We start from the raw sequence: 16823 nt of genomic DNA, 5'->3' as shown, positions 1-16823 counted from the left end.
AAAGATGAGAAAACTAAAATGCAAACAGATTACAAGATCTTAAAAACAAGATCCTAAATATTCTTGCAAACTTTAAACAGTGATTTCTATGATTCAAGGAAAAAATAAAGCTATAAAACTAGATTTTCATGCTTACATTCCTCTAATTAGAAAATTTCCGTTACAGAATGAGAAAAAATTTTTTAGAGCCAAGCCTTTATTAATTTAAGCCAGTAATTTTTTTTATTGCTCACCTCCCTAAAGAGAGGTTTCATCTTGAAAGGATGTTCTTAATGTTAGATTCAAGTTCAGAGCTATAATAGATATGGTCTTTTATCTGAACAGTCACCACTACAAAAGCTGTAATTAGCCTTAATAACCAAGTTAACCAAATTGAGTAAGTCATCCTCCAAATTTTATTAATTCGGAGTCCCACTTTGAGCATTTATCTCCTTCCCTTCCAACACACTCCTGCAACATTTGTAGCTTTAAAAATAAAGCTCTTTGATGATTAAACACTTCATTCTTCTGTCCCTCAGAAATGCAAACCCTTTTAAAAGGACTCAACCAAAAATAGGACAGAGCACTCAGTGAAAACTTAGCATTTCCAGCACCTAGCAGATGACCTGGCATCTAGAAAGTATTACTGGTTCTTTTACAAAGGACACTTAATTATTTGCTATGAAGTACAATGAAAATAAATTCAATACTTTTAAATTGCTTTCCTAGCTTCAATGCCTCAAAGTATATAAAGGCAATTATCAAATCACCGGTGTGTGCATCATTAGGTTTCTGAATTATCCATGGCACATTTCAGCTCTAGTCTAGCTTCTTCTCTACTACCCAGCATGCTTTTACTCTCCTTTCCACTACTCCACCTAATCTGCACTCAGTGATTTCAGCAAAAAGATGTGCTGTAATCTACAAGTCAAAGTAAAGCAAAACAAGGAAGGCAACTCCCCTGGGATGAAGGAAAACAAAACCTTTTTTTTTTTTGCACAAGGTGAATGGTTCCAATCCACTCGGTGGCCTTAAAATCTGTTCGCATCCTATACCTGACCCAAATAGGCAAATAACATGGACAGAATTACACGGAGACAGAAGACAAATCATCACAAAAGCCTTTTTATTTTTAAAATATTTTTATTTATTTTTTATAACATATGGATTCATATATTTATAGATTATGCTCCACTAAAAGTTATTAGAAAATAATGTCTATATTTCCCTGTGTTGTACAATAGATCCTTGTTTTTTTATTTTCTACACAGAAGTACTGGATTAAGAAAAACAAACTACTATCTTTCCCACCCCCCTTCACTCTCCCCACTGGTAACTGCTGATTTGTTCTCTGTGAGTCTACTGCTATTTTGTTATATGCATTTCTTTCCCGCATTTCTTAGATTCCATGTACAAAAGTCTTTTTAGTCGCTTCTGTATTCTACCAGTCACACTGCCAATGGACAAGCACCCACACTCCCAACAAATGTAGGTAACAAGAATTAATGAATTCTAAATGTCCTGAAGGCCAGTCTTGTCCATCAAACATTTCGATGTACAAATCACCACCATTTTGCCCCACATGCCCAGTGTTTCACATTTCCAACTAGAAGAAACGTTTGATCCACAAACTCTGATCTGGAAAGGACAAGATATGGATTACCAGCTGCAAGACCTTGGGCAAGGCCACTTAGTCTCTCTGTGGTGGCAGTCCCTGATTTAAACAATAGAGATAATAATTCCTACCTACCTTGTAGGGCTGTTTACACTTAAGTAAGATAATACGTGCAGAAATGTTCTGAAAACTGTAGAGTTCCACCCAGCACCAAAAGGTGCACTCCAGCAAACCCCGGTGTAGAAGACTTTGATGTTGAGGAAATTGAGACTCGAAAGGTGAAAACAAGATTGAAGGACAGCTTGTGATTCTCTGAATACCGTTATAAATATTTCTACATTTAATAAAATAAAACAATTAAGAGAACATATTAAACAAAAAAATATCAGTGACATTAAACACTTAGGCTAGTAATAATGGGTTCTTGTGCAATTAATTTCCACTTGCTATATGTTTTTAGCTAGAAACATCTTTTAGTGTCTTCTTCTCCCTTGGCTTCAAAGATAGGGTTTTAAATGTGTTTTATTTTCCAGTAGGCCTCCCAGGCCCCACCCAAGGCCCACAGTCACTTAGAGGTCTGAGATGCTTTGGGTAATTTTATCCTTACCTACTTGAATGGAGGAGGCATTTCTCAAACTCATCCCCAACCCTACAGGGTTATGTAACATTTTCTCTGCCCATGGTAACCTCATGCCAAAGGATGGACAAAGAGCAGTGCTGAAGCCTGTTCACACTCTTCCTTCCTCAGCCTCCCTTCCCCTCCCCCTCCCCCCTAAGAATCTCGGCCAAAACTTCTAGTCTACCATTCACTCTCCATCCCTTTTTAGTGTCAAGGGTTCCAGTCTTCTTCAGGAACTCAAAATTAAAACTTACTGGAACCCAAATTCTTATTTTTGGAGGGGAAAAACCTGGAAGTCAAACCAGGTGAAATTTGGTATAAGGAGGATATGAAGGTGAGGCAAAATTACCTTAAAAATATTAAAAATGGCGATGTAGAATACTCTAGGACTGTTTTACACTACTTCCTAGTAATACAGATTCAATTTTGACAAACATCTTAGTCCAACATAAGGGATAAAAGTTAACTGAAATAGCAGAACTTCATTTTTACACATTATTCTATTCGACACTGCTAGAGACTTGGAAGATAACCATTAGAAACAGCATGAAGTATTGTCAGATGTATAACCCCTGTTCTGGTTATCTATTACTATGTAAAAGAACTACCCTAAACTTACTGGCTTAATATAACAATGTATCATTGTATCTCATAATTCTGTAGGTCAGAGATTCTCTCCTCCTCACTTTTCCCCTGCCGTAACACAGCCTCTCTATGTGGATAGTGTGAGCTTTCTCATAACATGGAAGGCTCAGGATAGCCAGACTTTTTACATGAAAACTCAGGGCCCTAAGACAGAACCTTCTAAGAGACAGGAAGTAGACACTGCCAGTCACTTTTAAGGCTTGGGCCCAGAAACTGGCCGAAACATCTACTGTCATATTTTGTTGGTCAAACATCTACAAAAATGAGAGAACACAGACCCCACATCTCAATGGAAGAGTAGCGAAGGATCTGTGGCCACTGTAATCTATCACTATCACCGGGAAGTAATGTAACTCAGCTAGATTACAAAATGGAAAACGAAGGTATTTACCAATGGGTATGAGAATGTTGTTAGTTAAAATTATCAAATCCAAACAAACTGCTCAACATATGAAAAGAGCTGCAAGTCAAGCAAAAAACAAAAAAGCCATTATGAAAACTTAACAACACCATAAAAGGTATGCCAACACATAGTATTAAGTGCTGATTTGTATGTTAATTTCTATCCCTTCAAGGAAAATCCTAATAATATCATGTTACCCATGTTAGATTTCTAAATAGAGTCTACATTTAAAGTTTTAAAATGTCTGTCTTTAGGGTACAAAGATCACTCCATCTAGTTCAGCTAACATATTTCTGAAAGTGAATGGCATCTTTACTTATCCACTTGCTGCCATTTATTGAATATACTTCACACTAACCCTATGTGAAGTACTTTACATACATTATCACATTTCACCCTCAAAGAAAGACTCACTTTACAAATAAGGAAACTGAGGTTCAGAGACAAGTAGAAATGTTGTGCTGCTATTAAAGATGGCAGCCAGGATTTGTTACCAAGGCCCATGATCCCCACCCCCCAAACTAACATTCTTAAACACTATGGTGTTTAGCCTTCTGCCTAGATACGTGGTCAGAAAGCACCTCTGTAAGTGAGGCTTCCTATGTGCAGTTAGCATATATGAATTCTAAGATTAATGATTTTAGTCTTTTGACAGAATCACTGATCTGCTCCCTCATATTTCAGCAGTATAATACAAATGGTATATTATTGTTGAAAATTATGAAGTAGCCTAAACATACTGCTAATAAACCCTGTACTTTATTTAACCATCTACTCTTATATACTTAGAACATGTTGCATATATATTAATAGAATCATATCCAACAAAAACCTACCACAGGTCCATCTAAAAAGATCTAATGAAACAAATGAAAACTCTGTATTTTTCAGGACTGACAGGCATAGCAAATAAGTAATTTCACTGCAGATTAAAACAGCAGATAAACAATCAAAAGCTCAACTTACAATTCAAGATTGATTATTCAAGTCAGAAGAAATCTGTTTTCTCTGAAAATATGATGATGTACGAATATGAGGTCTCTTAGAGTGGAGTCACATCAGCATTTCTGGGATAATGCACTTGTGTGTGCCTGAGTGTGCTCTTTGCCTGCTGGGTGTATTGCTGGGTGGAGCATTATGATCTGTGACTGAATAAATCAGCTGGCCATTCTCTATCTCTTGCTATTCCCCACAATCAATATAACTTGTTTTTAAAGTTCTTTCTACTTCATGAGTTTTTGTTAATATGCAAATCAATTCAGTAATTAATATAAAAGCTAAACATTTTTTATAAAAGACACTTTGGAATTCTTTATAAATGTGCTCTTCTCCCTATTTTCCAGAAGATACGATGTGTATAATGCTACTGGAGACAGCACAGGGGCAGGGGCAGGGGCAGTGGCACTGGGAAGCGGGGGACGAAGGGGCAGGGCAACCAATACCGCCTTCTCTAAAGGTGAGAAGAAAGGCCAGTGACTCCCTTTTTCCTCTGTCTCCAAGGTGGAAAATGAAGACTTTCACCTGAAAAATTTAATTTCTACTTTTTAATATCATGTTTATTCTTATGAAATAGTAGTAGGCAAAGTATAAAACAATCACTTTTGGTACTTCCCAGGGTTCCACAGTTATAAAACAATTCATAATATTTATAATATTTATTTTTGTTCTCAGAGGCTATTATAAGAGGCTTGGATTTCATGCATGATCCAATTAACTAATTATACTTATTTAGAGGCCATGAAATGCCTAATTGCAGTCACAAATAGAAGATCACTGGCAGAATTAGTTGTGCTAGCAAAACTGTAGTCACAAAATTTCTTGGGTCAGACCACACAAAAATTGCGACCCTAATTATAGTATCGTTCTCAGTACAATTCAGTCTTAATATGTTAGTAACCCATGTTTGGAAAATACGTTTAACTGGTAAAAACATTCTCTGTACTTTAAATTTGGTACGCTAGTTCCTAACTCACTAAAATACTTCTGGGGAAATTTCAAAATAAAGCCTCAGGGACACTGTAAAGAGAGAGCTTTTGAGATTACTTACGTCAAGCAGGGCTAAACCCTCAGCCAAACGGCATACAACTGGTTATCATCTACCCAGGCTCTGAGAAAAGATGGAAGTAGAATCACCATCTTTTTGTGGTCAAGAAAGAAAATAAACCACAGATATTCCAAAACAGCTAACTGGTATCCTGGATAATGTTCCTTTCAGGCAAACCTGTGGCCCTCATCTAATTAATATGCAGGCTTTCCATCCCATGTGACTTGTCAGTGCTACTGGGTCAACATGCACAGCGCATCAAACACAACCTGACCTCATTAGGAACCTGGTCCTATAGGAAGTGACCAGAGCCAGCTTCTCCACCACTCACCACCCTGCTCCTTTTTGAGGGAGGGAGGAAAGGAAAGCCAGGAAAAGTAGAAAGAAGAGAAAAAGACACAATGACACACGATGTCTTAGTTTGAGATACAAAAGGGCAGTCAATAGTGAGGAGAAGGAATGTGAACTGTGGTAACCTGCAAGAACATTTCCCATGTGCTCTGCACTGGCTGCTTAACTGAACTGTCTTCATAAACAGTGCCATGATTTGTCCAACAGTCATGACTCCAAGTCTATACAAATCTAGTTCTGAAAATACTCTTTAGGTCTTCAGGATGCCTCTCTCCTACAAGCTGCCCATTGGGTCCACTTTCCCAGCATAGACAAAGGGCTTCCGGAATGAGAAAGAAAGTGTTGTATATTATCTAAATTATCTTAGGCCTCAAAAAGCCTCATTATGCCTTTTTACAGATAAGGAGACTGGGGTTCTATCTAAGATAAGGAACTTGTCCAGGGTTACACAGTTAGTGAATGTGAGGATCAGAATCCATACTTAAAGAGCGTCTGGCTCCAAGAACCCTGTTCTTTATATTCTAGTTGTAGGCTCTAAACACTGAAACAATCCTGTTTAAGACAGAACTTACCTCAACTTGCCCCTTTGAAAAAACATGCCTGGTTATGTGTGGTAAAGAATTACTTTTGAATATATATTACAAACTGATACAGAATTGTGACTTACCGTATGAAATATATTATTAGATCTATCCTCAAAATTTTCTGAAACACATCCTACATTATATAACCTCACTTCTTCTGTTGTCTTACTTGGGCTGCTTTTTATTTTTCACGTATTCTGTTTTCTAACTAGATTATAAGCTCCCCAATGGCAGTGCCTACCATAGGGCACTATAAACAGTAGGTTCTTGTTAATCTGCCTGCTGTACTGGTAAGGCACTCTACTGTCCACCGTATTTACAGATAAGTGCTTCCCTAAGCTACCGGTACAACAACCTTCCTTTCACTTACCATGGAGAACTAATTTAGGAAAACAGATAATCAGGAGCCCTACCAAAAATAATCGAATTTACCAATGGTTATGATTATAGAATACTGATGACAGGTAAACACTTCAGCTATAGTTGTGTAACAACCCCAAGGAAATGGGTTTATAGTATTCTGTCACATTGGAACTGCAATTTTACTCATTAAAAACAATTTCTTAATACACTGACTTTTCTATAGAGTTCAGAAAGAATCTGTGATGGGTACTGAGTTTCTTGAAGAACAGAATGTTTCATTTTGCTCTAATTCATTCTATTACTGAATTAAACTTTGATGTATTGGTCTTGACAAGTGCTTCATGCTGATTGTATTGTGTATGATAGTATAATCACTTCCCTTGCATTTCCCACTGGCTAGCTGATTAATGCAATAGATTACCTGCAGCACTGATGGCAAGGAGGAATCACGGCCCTTCCATACCCTAAACTGTGTTTATATTTCAATGTGCATCTGTGTGTGCGCATGTGTGTTCCTCAGTACACAGACATCCGTGAAGATTCACCTGTACATGGGCAGGAAGGTAGGAAAAACCAGAAGGGTTGGAAAGGAAAACTGAGGACACAGTGAAGATCAATGCCTTTCAATCACTGTTTTCAGTACACCAAAAATGCTTACTTCTTAATGCTTCCAAATAGGTGTCTAGCATTACACTTCAATTATTCATTCACTTTTTATTCACAAGTATTTACTGAGCACCAACGCTATGCCAGGCATATTTTTCTTCTCACCTTTACTGGAAAACTAACTTTTAAAAAATGAATCACTTTCAATGTTCTATTAGTAGACAAGAAGGAAAAAAGTAGGGTGAGATTATTAAATGGACACTAATACAGGGACGAACAAGGATGGCCATGAAATTAGTTTAAATGCCCCAATAAAGACAGCAACTGACAAGAAGACTATTAATATTAACCACAGAGAGTAGTTTAATGGTTTCAAAACAGACAAAAAATCTCTCAGATTACTTGGTCTATACAGGATCCTAATTGTTTAGCAAAGAGCATTTTCTGTGTATGATCAATATGTATGGTGAATAGGTTGCTGGATATATTAATCTCATCTTTAAATGTGTGTGTGTTGGGGGCAGGCGGGGTCGGGGAGAGGTGAATTAAGACTTTTGTGCTCTTGGCAGCATTTTGAAAGCATTCCTCCTAACAGAATTTTCTCCCCGTTCCCAGCTTATATTTGACCCAAGTGTCCTGTTTAGGCTCCTCCCATAGAAACCCCGCCCTTGCTCATCCACAAAGGAAGACTGTGGCTTCCAATCTAAGCCATTTCAAGACTGTTTATCGCTTAAGTCTGATTCCTAATTTATGAATGATTCTCTCTCCTCCAGGTTTGCTGAAGCAAATTCTGAAATTTACTAAATTACCCAAAAAGGGGCTGGGAAGCACAACCTGAGGTCAACAAGGTTCAGCTGGTCATAGCTCAAAAATCACAGAGATCTGGATTTCCATTTCAAAGGTTATCGCTGCTCATAGAATTGAGGGAGTGAGCCACATTTTGCATAACCACTACTACCACTACTCCTGGCAATTCATCCCTAGATCAGAGCCGGAGAAAATAGTCCTAAGATCAGTCTAACTCATCAGTCTAAGATCTACTAACTCATTCAAGCAATTTAATGTCAGATGGCACCTGTACTTTACATAGAGTCCTATCCTTATTTCAATTTGGAATTTTGAACTTGAGCACTAAAAACAATGTTACGAAGTTAGCAGACAAGCTTACAGCAGCCTCACAAAAATCCACCTACTGCAAATCATTTGCCAGCCTGCCTTCCACCTAAAATATATAAGGGAAAGTTATTTACATAAATAAAAAAGTCATTCTCAGGTATACCCTTAAGATGGGTGGCTGTTTAAAAGCCTACTGAAGATAGTCACTGTCAAGCACGTATTTTAAATCTCAGAATCCTTTGTCCTAGAGAAATCTTAGCGGAAAGCCTAGTGTGGAAAGAGGCAGGAGGCGCTCTACCGGCAGGAGAAGGCCCTGCCTCCTCCTACCACACTCTTCTCCCTCCCGCCCCACCCCAGGGGGGCTCTGCGAGGCAGGGTCTGAACTCCCTATCTGAGTGACAACCATTATTCCTTTCCTTGGGTTCTCCCCCGACCTCATTAGCCCACCTAAGCTTAAATGAACCATGACAACATTTGCAAAGCACCTTGCTAGGTGCCAGCACAGCAGAGAACAGCCTAAGTGGCTGCTGCAGTCCTCCCTTGGCTTCCGCTTCTTTCATTCTAGCTCCTGGCATCCTTGATTCCCCGTGAAGCCCCTGGGAATCGCAGATGGCTTAAAATGAGGCTTCTCAGACCTCGTTAATTTTTGTATGCTGCCACTTCAGGGTAAGAAATGGTGAAAGGAAATGATCCCCAGCCTGTCTTTCTTTGTTTTTACTCCCTCACTCCTCCTATGCTCTACCACGATGGGACGCTCTAGAGATCCACATTCTAGGAAGGAGACTCCCCCAGCCAGATTTCCCTTTGGTGGCAGTTTCTTGAGGGCAAGTGCAATACTAACTTTTAAGAAGTGAGAAAAGTAAGGAGAGAACTTTTCTGAAATTGTTGTGAGGGAGAAAAGAACACATTATACCAATGCTCTGACATTCCTATTAGCCACGAATGTGAGAACAAAATCTACCACTGATGGACTCATGTTATAAATAGAAAGACAGCATAAAAGAAAGTAACTGGAATTTATTCTTGGTACAAACAATGCTACCAGCACACTACATGTATAATATAGAACACTAAAGTGTATTACATCTTAACTCCTAGTCAAATCTCCGTGGTCTATATTTAGAAGAGTTTTATGAAAACACACAAGGGGGTGATCCCCAAGCGTTGTTAAAATTATTCAACTGTAGACCTAAATAATTTAGACAATGAATATCATTAAGAGTCTCCAATTGGCTAAATAGGATCAAATCATCTGTAAAGATCTCTTTTAATCCCGAGAATCTACTATTTTCTATTAATATGTATATTTTTAATTTTTCTCTTTATTTTCACTATTTCTCATACAGGGTATTGAATGGATAATCAAGGCCTAGCAGCTGCAGTCAAGAGAAGGATGGTTGATAGTATTACACAGGAAGTATTTATCGTAGATTTGCCCATCATATAGAAATATGCATTCTCTCTTTTGGTTAACTTCTGACCCAAACTAGAAATTACTCTGCCTACTTAAAGCAGCAGAGAATAAACCCCTCTTCCCATCCCCACAGCAGAACAGAACCCAGAGCCCTCTGACCCAAGAACACAGAGGTCTCAGTTTTAAGAGACAAATAGCAGTAGGACCACACAACAGAGAAAGAAACCAGGCCCCAGTAATGAGGACCCAGCAGCAGATAGACATTCTGAGAATAGTGCTGGAGGGAAGCAAAGCCTCCCGAGCAATACAATTGACAAAGCCTCTGTATTTAGAGGGAGCTCCGAATAATGAGGGGAAAAACAGAGGCTGAGACAGGAGCACACAACCCCATCCCAGAGCAGGATGGCCTAGCCCATGTGCAGGAGGGGGTCTGCAGAGCCTACAGACCACATGAGGTAAACACAGGCCAGGACAAAGACAGTGACCTAAGGGTTTTCACTGGCTCCATAACAGAAGGGACTGGAAAATGAGACCAAAACTTCAATGTATCCCATCTACAGTATGTAGTATCTGTATATTATGATACACTTATTACATAATACAGTCCTCAATCAATAGCATATATTTGGCTACTCTACATTAGGGTGTTTTTTCAGAGTCTGAAGTTAGAAAGCCCCTGTGAACAAAGATGGGCAACTAGACTAGGTAAGCTCTGCTGACAACTGCAATCAGGACTGTGGGACCATGGGGTGGGTGGACCCATGGCAGGACAGGCAGCTTTTGCAGGATTTACTGCCATCTAGGTGAGCTTGACTTTGTCCCTGTTCTCCTCTGAGGAGAGAGACTGCCAGGAAGAGAGGCATAATAGTCTTTTAAAATAAGTTGAGGATGGTATCTAGTTTAGTGGTTAAGTCTTTGAAGTCACTGACACATAGGATCAAATTCCTGCTCTGCTGCTGTGACCTTAGGCAAGTTATCTGGTCTCCTTGTACCTCGGTTTTCTTGGCTATAAAACTGGGGCTAATAACTACCTATCTCACAGGGTTGTTTCAAGAATTAAATAAAATAATGCATGCATTAACTGCTTAGCATAGTGCCTGATAAATAATTGTTGGCATCTGCATTATGTTTAGTAGCTGGACTAAAATGGAAAATAAAACAAAGCAAAAATCTAGATCCTGTAATGTCTACTCTCTCTCCTCCTCCTCCCCCTGAAGTTAAGTAACAACGAAGAATAACAAGGTTGGACTGAAAATCTTAAAGACGACATTTTGGATAATGAGTTTGAGCCTTTTACACCATCCCCCATTGAGTTCTCCCTGTCTTCATTCATGTCATTCCTTCTTTCCGTAGTGTTCTCACTACTTCTTCCCTACCACTCACCTCCATAAACATTCCTGTAAAACCATGTTAAGTTCAGTCTACTTATTCACTAATATGTGAATAAATTACTCTATCAAAGTGCTCTGCAGTTCATTCAAGCCTGTTCTAATTTCTCCTTTCTCCTGATGATTGTATCTCTGCTCCCTCCATACTCCCAGTACCACTGTCAACGGTAAAATCAAATATTTAATACATCTATTCTCCTTGACATAGCAAGTGCTTAATACATACTGATCGGGAAAGCACAACAAGACTTCTGGAAAGAAGCGTTAACAGGAAGGCATAGAAATGGTGTAAGTGGTTAAGCTATATTCTCCTTGCACCCAGGGAAGACAAACTGGTAGGTGACAAGCAATCCCTGATATGTGGTTCATTAGGATTACATACTACACTTACAGCTACATGGAAGTTTCCAAGTCTGTACTAACATCTTTTTGCTGCAAGGGGGCTCTGGGAATTGCTGTTTTCTCCACTGCACTAGCAAAGACGTATCAACTTATATGGCAAACTACACTGGAATGCTTTCCAGTTCTCAATGAGAAGCAGTCACTCCTTAGCCTATTCACTAGCCACCATCAATTTCAAAATGTGGAACGCCTGAGTCTGAATTTACCATAGAAACTAAGGGGCTCCAAACAGTGGGGGAATTACTAAGCCTTTTGCTTTTGGAGGCGTAAGATGGCATATCCCAGAAATTTCTCCACAATTACCTTCAAAGCAGAGCCTTTAGAATCTTAGTTCTGGCTGTGCACAAAGGCCCTCCTGTTACTTAGAGTACCATTTTGAATGTGTGACTTAAGCATATGTTTTCTTCCTTATTCAAGAATAATGTGGGTGGGTGCAAAAGAGGCCAATAGAGATGACTACTTGTATCTGCGATGATAGCTGGGACAGGGTTCTAGGTCCATGGAGTAGGTAATTTTTAGTACTTTGCAATATCTGTGGTCCCAATGGGTGGGCTAAGTTCTCTATTGCTGAATGTAGATTTATCCTGATTCCAAGTCCCCTGAATCTTTATACCCACTCTATCTATCCAGCACCCTACCAAGGAATATTATATCTATTGCCTAATAAGGAAATGCAAACTAGAAAGAAACATCTAACTATGGCTATTTCTGCTCACACACAGTGAGGTACCTGTATCAAAAGCTTTGAAAAGAACTCAGAGATACCACCTGGTTCTTGTGAACTGAGTGAGCACAGCTCCGAGCAGTAAGGCTCTTGCAATGGCAGCCCAGCCTTTCCCAAAGAAACAAGGTTACATGCTAGAGAGCAAAACACATGACTCAGCTCAGAGAGAAAGTGTATAAAATTTGGGGGGGAAAATGTATTATGCAATACATATTATGAAAATGAAAATTTAAGAATTTTTCCCAGTGCTAAAACTGTAATTAAATCTTATTTAACTGTTTCCTCTAATGACATCCATTTTAATTAGGTTTTAATAGACTGGCAGCCACAACCTATAGTTTTATGAAGCAAAATAAAATTACAGTCTTGGAAGACATTTAAGGAAAGAGAACCATCAACACAGATGAGAGGTTACAATATATCCCCTCATCCCTAAAGACCCCCACGGTAATTAAGTGTGCTGAACAGACAGCCATTAGGGCTAACAGTAGGTGTGCTCACCAATCTGCACTGGGCTTGAAATAACTCTTGAGATCCAAGGGTTATTTCTGTGATCCGTATTCCAGAAAATCTGCATGGAGTAAAGAACACAACAGAAAAGGTATGCATTCTATAGCTCTACCAAATATGTGTAGCCACTACCAAATATGCAGCCTCTACTGTTGCAATGGGCTGTCTTAAGATTGTAATATATACATGTTCTTATAGCTGATCATGATATAACAACACTCATCTTCAGAAGACTGCCATATGTTTGGGGAAATGAACATCATATAGAGAAAGTAAAATTAATATATGAAAAACTGATTCACATGCAAGATAAATGTATCTGTAAATGAGATGCACTAAACAGGATCTTAATAGTATGCATCTGTATCTATTTCACACTACATTATGAAAATCAGGGAGTAAATCAGAAAAATTAACTCAGACCAAATGAATATCATAGGCATTTATTTTAGAAAAGAACTGAGCATAATCATTCCTTTGTTAGCCAGAGGATGGGGCAAAGAAATTGGGCCTTTTGCTATCTCAAATAAATACGCATATCTTTATTTGAAAGAAAGAAAGAGTTAAATGAATATATGTTATTTTTAAAACTAATTTTGAAACATCAGTATTTAAATTTTAATAAATCACATATACTCAAAAAGTTGTAAATCTTGGGGAGGGGGATATCTGATCCTATGAAAAAAATACAATTTTGTAATCTGGCTGACAATCTGATGCCTCTAAATCTCTCTGCCAAGAAGCAGTTACTTGGCTAAGATACTCTTACTAGTACACTTTCATCAGATTAAGGCTTTCATGCCAGGAATTTTTTTTCTCCTGGGGTACTGGCCATTGCCAGAAATGGACCTATCGAATCTACCGGTGCTAAGGAGTTAAGCATCTGAGATTTAATTTAACAGTTTCAGCTTTATTAAGCTGTCACAGAGCGGCCCTACTTTGATAACAGTAGCTGCTCCAATTATGGCTTGGTTTAGGGTTGACAAGTATAATGATTCATTCGTGGCACATGAGAAGCAATAAAAGGTTGTTTTGCATTACAGCTTTAAAAATGTGGGCACTTTTTTCATTTAATTTGTCACTTAGCTTTTGCTAAGAGGACATTTAAATTGCAGTAAAAGGCAAATGGGGCTTTTAGTTTAAATGTAATCCCCATATTTAAATGATCTGTAATAGTGCAGTGTTGGAGTGGGAACACTATTGTCTCACAGTGGGTCCTGATGGTGACATGTGACATTTGTATTCAGGTCCTGTATTATCCATGTGGCTAAAGGGCTTCCAATTTCATTTCACAGCCAGAAGCCTGCAGAAAACACCAATTAACTTGCAGATCCCATTTGCCGACAAAACTCAGCCTCTTCTCAATGTCTGGCATCTGGCAGTGCTCAGCATTTAATTCCAAAGCAGAGCCTTGAAGCAATGTGAGCCCTGTGCAGGGGCACAAAGTCAAATTCCCCCATTTTCTTAAGAAGCAAAATTCTTTCCTTTTGTAGTCCAGAAGCAACTTTTAGTTAACTTTTTTGGTGAATGAATATTAAGATGTGATAACTGTTGTTACTCCTACATGAGATTCTTCACAGAACTTAGAACTCATTAAAATGGCAAGTGACCTCTGCTCACCATCACAGTATGTAGGAGAATTTATAGCAGTCTAGTGATGATTGGGTTCGGGGGAGGGAGGGTGATTTGTGAAAAAAGAAAATACAGGGCAAGAATATGTATTCTTCATCCTGGACTGAAGTCAAAGAACTTGTTTAAAGCCTGGTCCATAACTAGAAAAGTAGTCCATCAGAGGGTATAACTAGCATTAGCTAGTGGAAACTTCCACCTAATGAGAACTAATACTTTTGATTGAGGGCTGAGGTACATAATTTTCAAAGCCAACTTGCAAAAGTGAAATATGACTAATGGATTAAATGCAAACCCTGAAAATTTTATGTAACTGTATCACTTGTACATTTTTTTTTGGTAACCAAAAAGTTTAGTTGGTATTTTCTTTCTAATTAGTTATTTGTTAATTCTAAGCTTCTTTAAGTACCAAAGCTCTTTAAATTTTATTCATTTAATATTAATCCAATAATAGTTTTTTTTTTTAATGCTAATCCTTTTTACTGCCATAAACCAACTAGTCAATTCAACAGTTACTACAGAGTTATAAGATTGAGGAGTCTTTACTTGTAAATCACTCAGTATTCTATAAAAATTTTTGTTTAAACCATGCATTACACTTGTGTTCTCCAACCACCACACCGGGCCCCCAAACATTTCCTTCCGATACACTGAAAGGATCCACTGTAGTTACAGATTGATTTAAATTTTGATTGAGGGAAAGGCCACTAAGCATTACTTCAGGTGACCCAAGGGAAGTACTAAGATTAAGTTATTACAAGATACTTAATTAAAATATTAGGGAAAAAGGTCAACAAATATCTAACAGCTGGCAAATAGCAGACACACGTTAAAAAACAAACAACAAAACAAACAAGAGTTGTCATCCACAGCCCAGTTCCTGAACATACATCCTATTAATGGGAAAAAGGAAACTTTGGTGTCCAATTCTCTACCAACCTGCTGTACAACCCTAGGTCACACTATGTCATTTTGTGGAAGTCTTCTAACCTCCTCAGACTTCAGTTTCCTTATCTGTAAACAGTTCATCTCAAAGGTCCCTTCCAAGCATTATTATCATGTGGTATCTTCACAGACATCAGCCTCTCTTGGTCTAGACATGGGATCAATAGCATGATGTGGTCCATCATTAGCCAAGAGGAAGACAGAAGGTGAAGGTATGAAGACTTCTACTATTCAATTACACTGAAACTAGGATCTTCTAGTAAATATACGCACAACATAAAATTAATACAGGCATTGACAAAATATTTGCCAAAAATTCCATTTGTCACATATAGATTTCTTAATAGACAAGATAACAAATACATTATTAATTTCCCTAGCAATGAGCATTGAGTAACAAGAGTCATCCCTCCCAAAACTTCCCAGTAAACATGAGTAGTAGATTTCTCATTTTTTCAACCACCTGCTATATTTATATCTTTACCACCACGGATTTGGGAAGCAATAAAAATTAGAGTTTGCCATGTCTTTTCCATTCTGACAATCAACAGTCCATCTAAGTCAATAATAACGAAAAAAATGAAATGAATATTCAAGCTACTTTTGATACTTTTAATGTGGGCAAAAGGGGAAAACAGCCAAATTTTAGCTGAACTGATTACAATATCAGTCTAGAAATATGTAATCAGTTCTATTATACCAAATACCTGTTTTGAAATATAGCTTTTTTTCCCCAAATATTTAAAAGCAGATCCCGGGCTTGCTTTCCTCAACATCAGACAACTCCCCCAAAACACTGCCAAGATTGGTTCCTGCAAATGCCTCATTCTTCCTATTCTTCTAACCAGTGTATAATGGCAACAAGTTCATATAAAAGTAGCTCTCTCTCCTGCAGTACTCTGACCATGCTCTTTAAACATTCAACCATGGCCTTTGTCCACACACAACTCAATGGCAATCCATCAGGAAATTTATACTTACCCAGCTCATCCCAGAGCTGCCTATATTTGTCAGTCATTGCGGTGCCTTGTTGCCTCCAAAGTGACAGACGAGGGTCGGCCATGAACTGCTCTGTTATCAAAGTCAACATTCGGGCCCCGTTTGAGTCCCTCATCTTCAACATCTCCCGCACCTAGTGGGGAAAAAACAGACCTTCAGAAAAATGTTAAAAAATGAACAGCAATACAGAGACAGACTACTTTATTTCTTTGGGGAGGGAGGGTGGGGTGGTGGTGGTGGTGAAGTCTTGACACCATCCTTCGTAAGCAAACAAAAGTTGTTAATTAAAAACGAGCCTCTGAGGGACTTCCCTGGCGGCCCAGTGGTTAAGACTTCACCTTCCAATGCAGGGGGTGCAGGTTTGATCCCTGGTCAGGGAGCTAAGGTCCCACATGCCTCGTGGCCAAAAAAACAAAACATAAAACAGAAGCAGTAATGTAACAAATTCAATAAAGACTTTAAAAAAAAAAGGTCCACATCAAAAAAA

The 16823-nt window shown here is 38.4% G+C and overlaps 1 protein-coding gene across 1 annotated transcript in view; it reads right to left on the bottom strand.

Annotated features, from left to right (window-relative positions):
* The window catches only part of ZSWIM6 (zinc finger SWIM-type containing 6), a 196044-nt gene that overhangs the window by 34541 nt on the left and 144680 nt on the right, over nucleotides 1–16823 (bottom strand). Inside the window, exon 4 of the mRNA XM_061187828.1 lies at nucleotides 16319–16469. Within this exon, the coding sequence (XP_061043811.1) occupies nucleotides 16319–16469 (151 nt within the window). The remainder of the gene's footprint in view (nucleotides 1–16318; nucleotides 16470–16823) is intronic.

The sequence above is a fragment of the Eubalaena glacialis genome, chromosome 4 (assembly GCF_028564815.1).
Source record: "Eubalaena glacialis isolate mEubGla1 chromosome 4, mEubGla1.1.hap2.+ XY, whole genome shotgun sequence".
Classification (NCBI taxonomy): domain Eukaryota; kingdom Metazoa; phylum Chordata; class Mammalia; order Artiodactyla; family Balaenidae; genus Eubalaena; species Eubalaena glacialis.
This window is presented reverse-complemented; position numbering and strand designations above follow the sequence as displayed.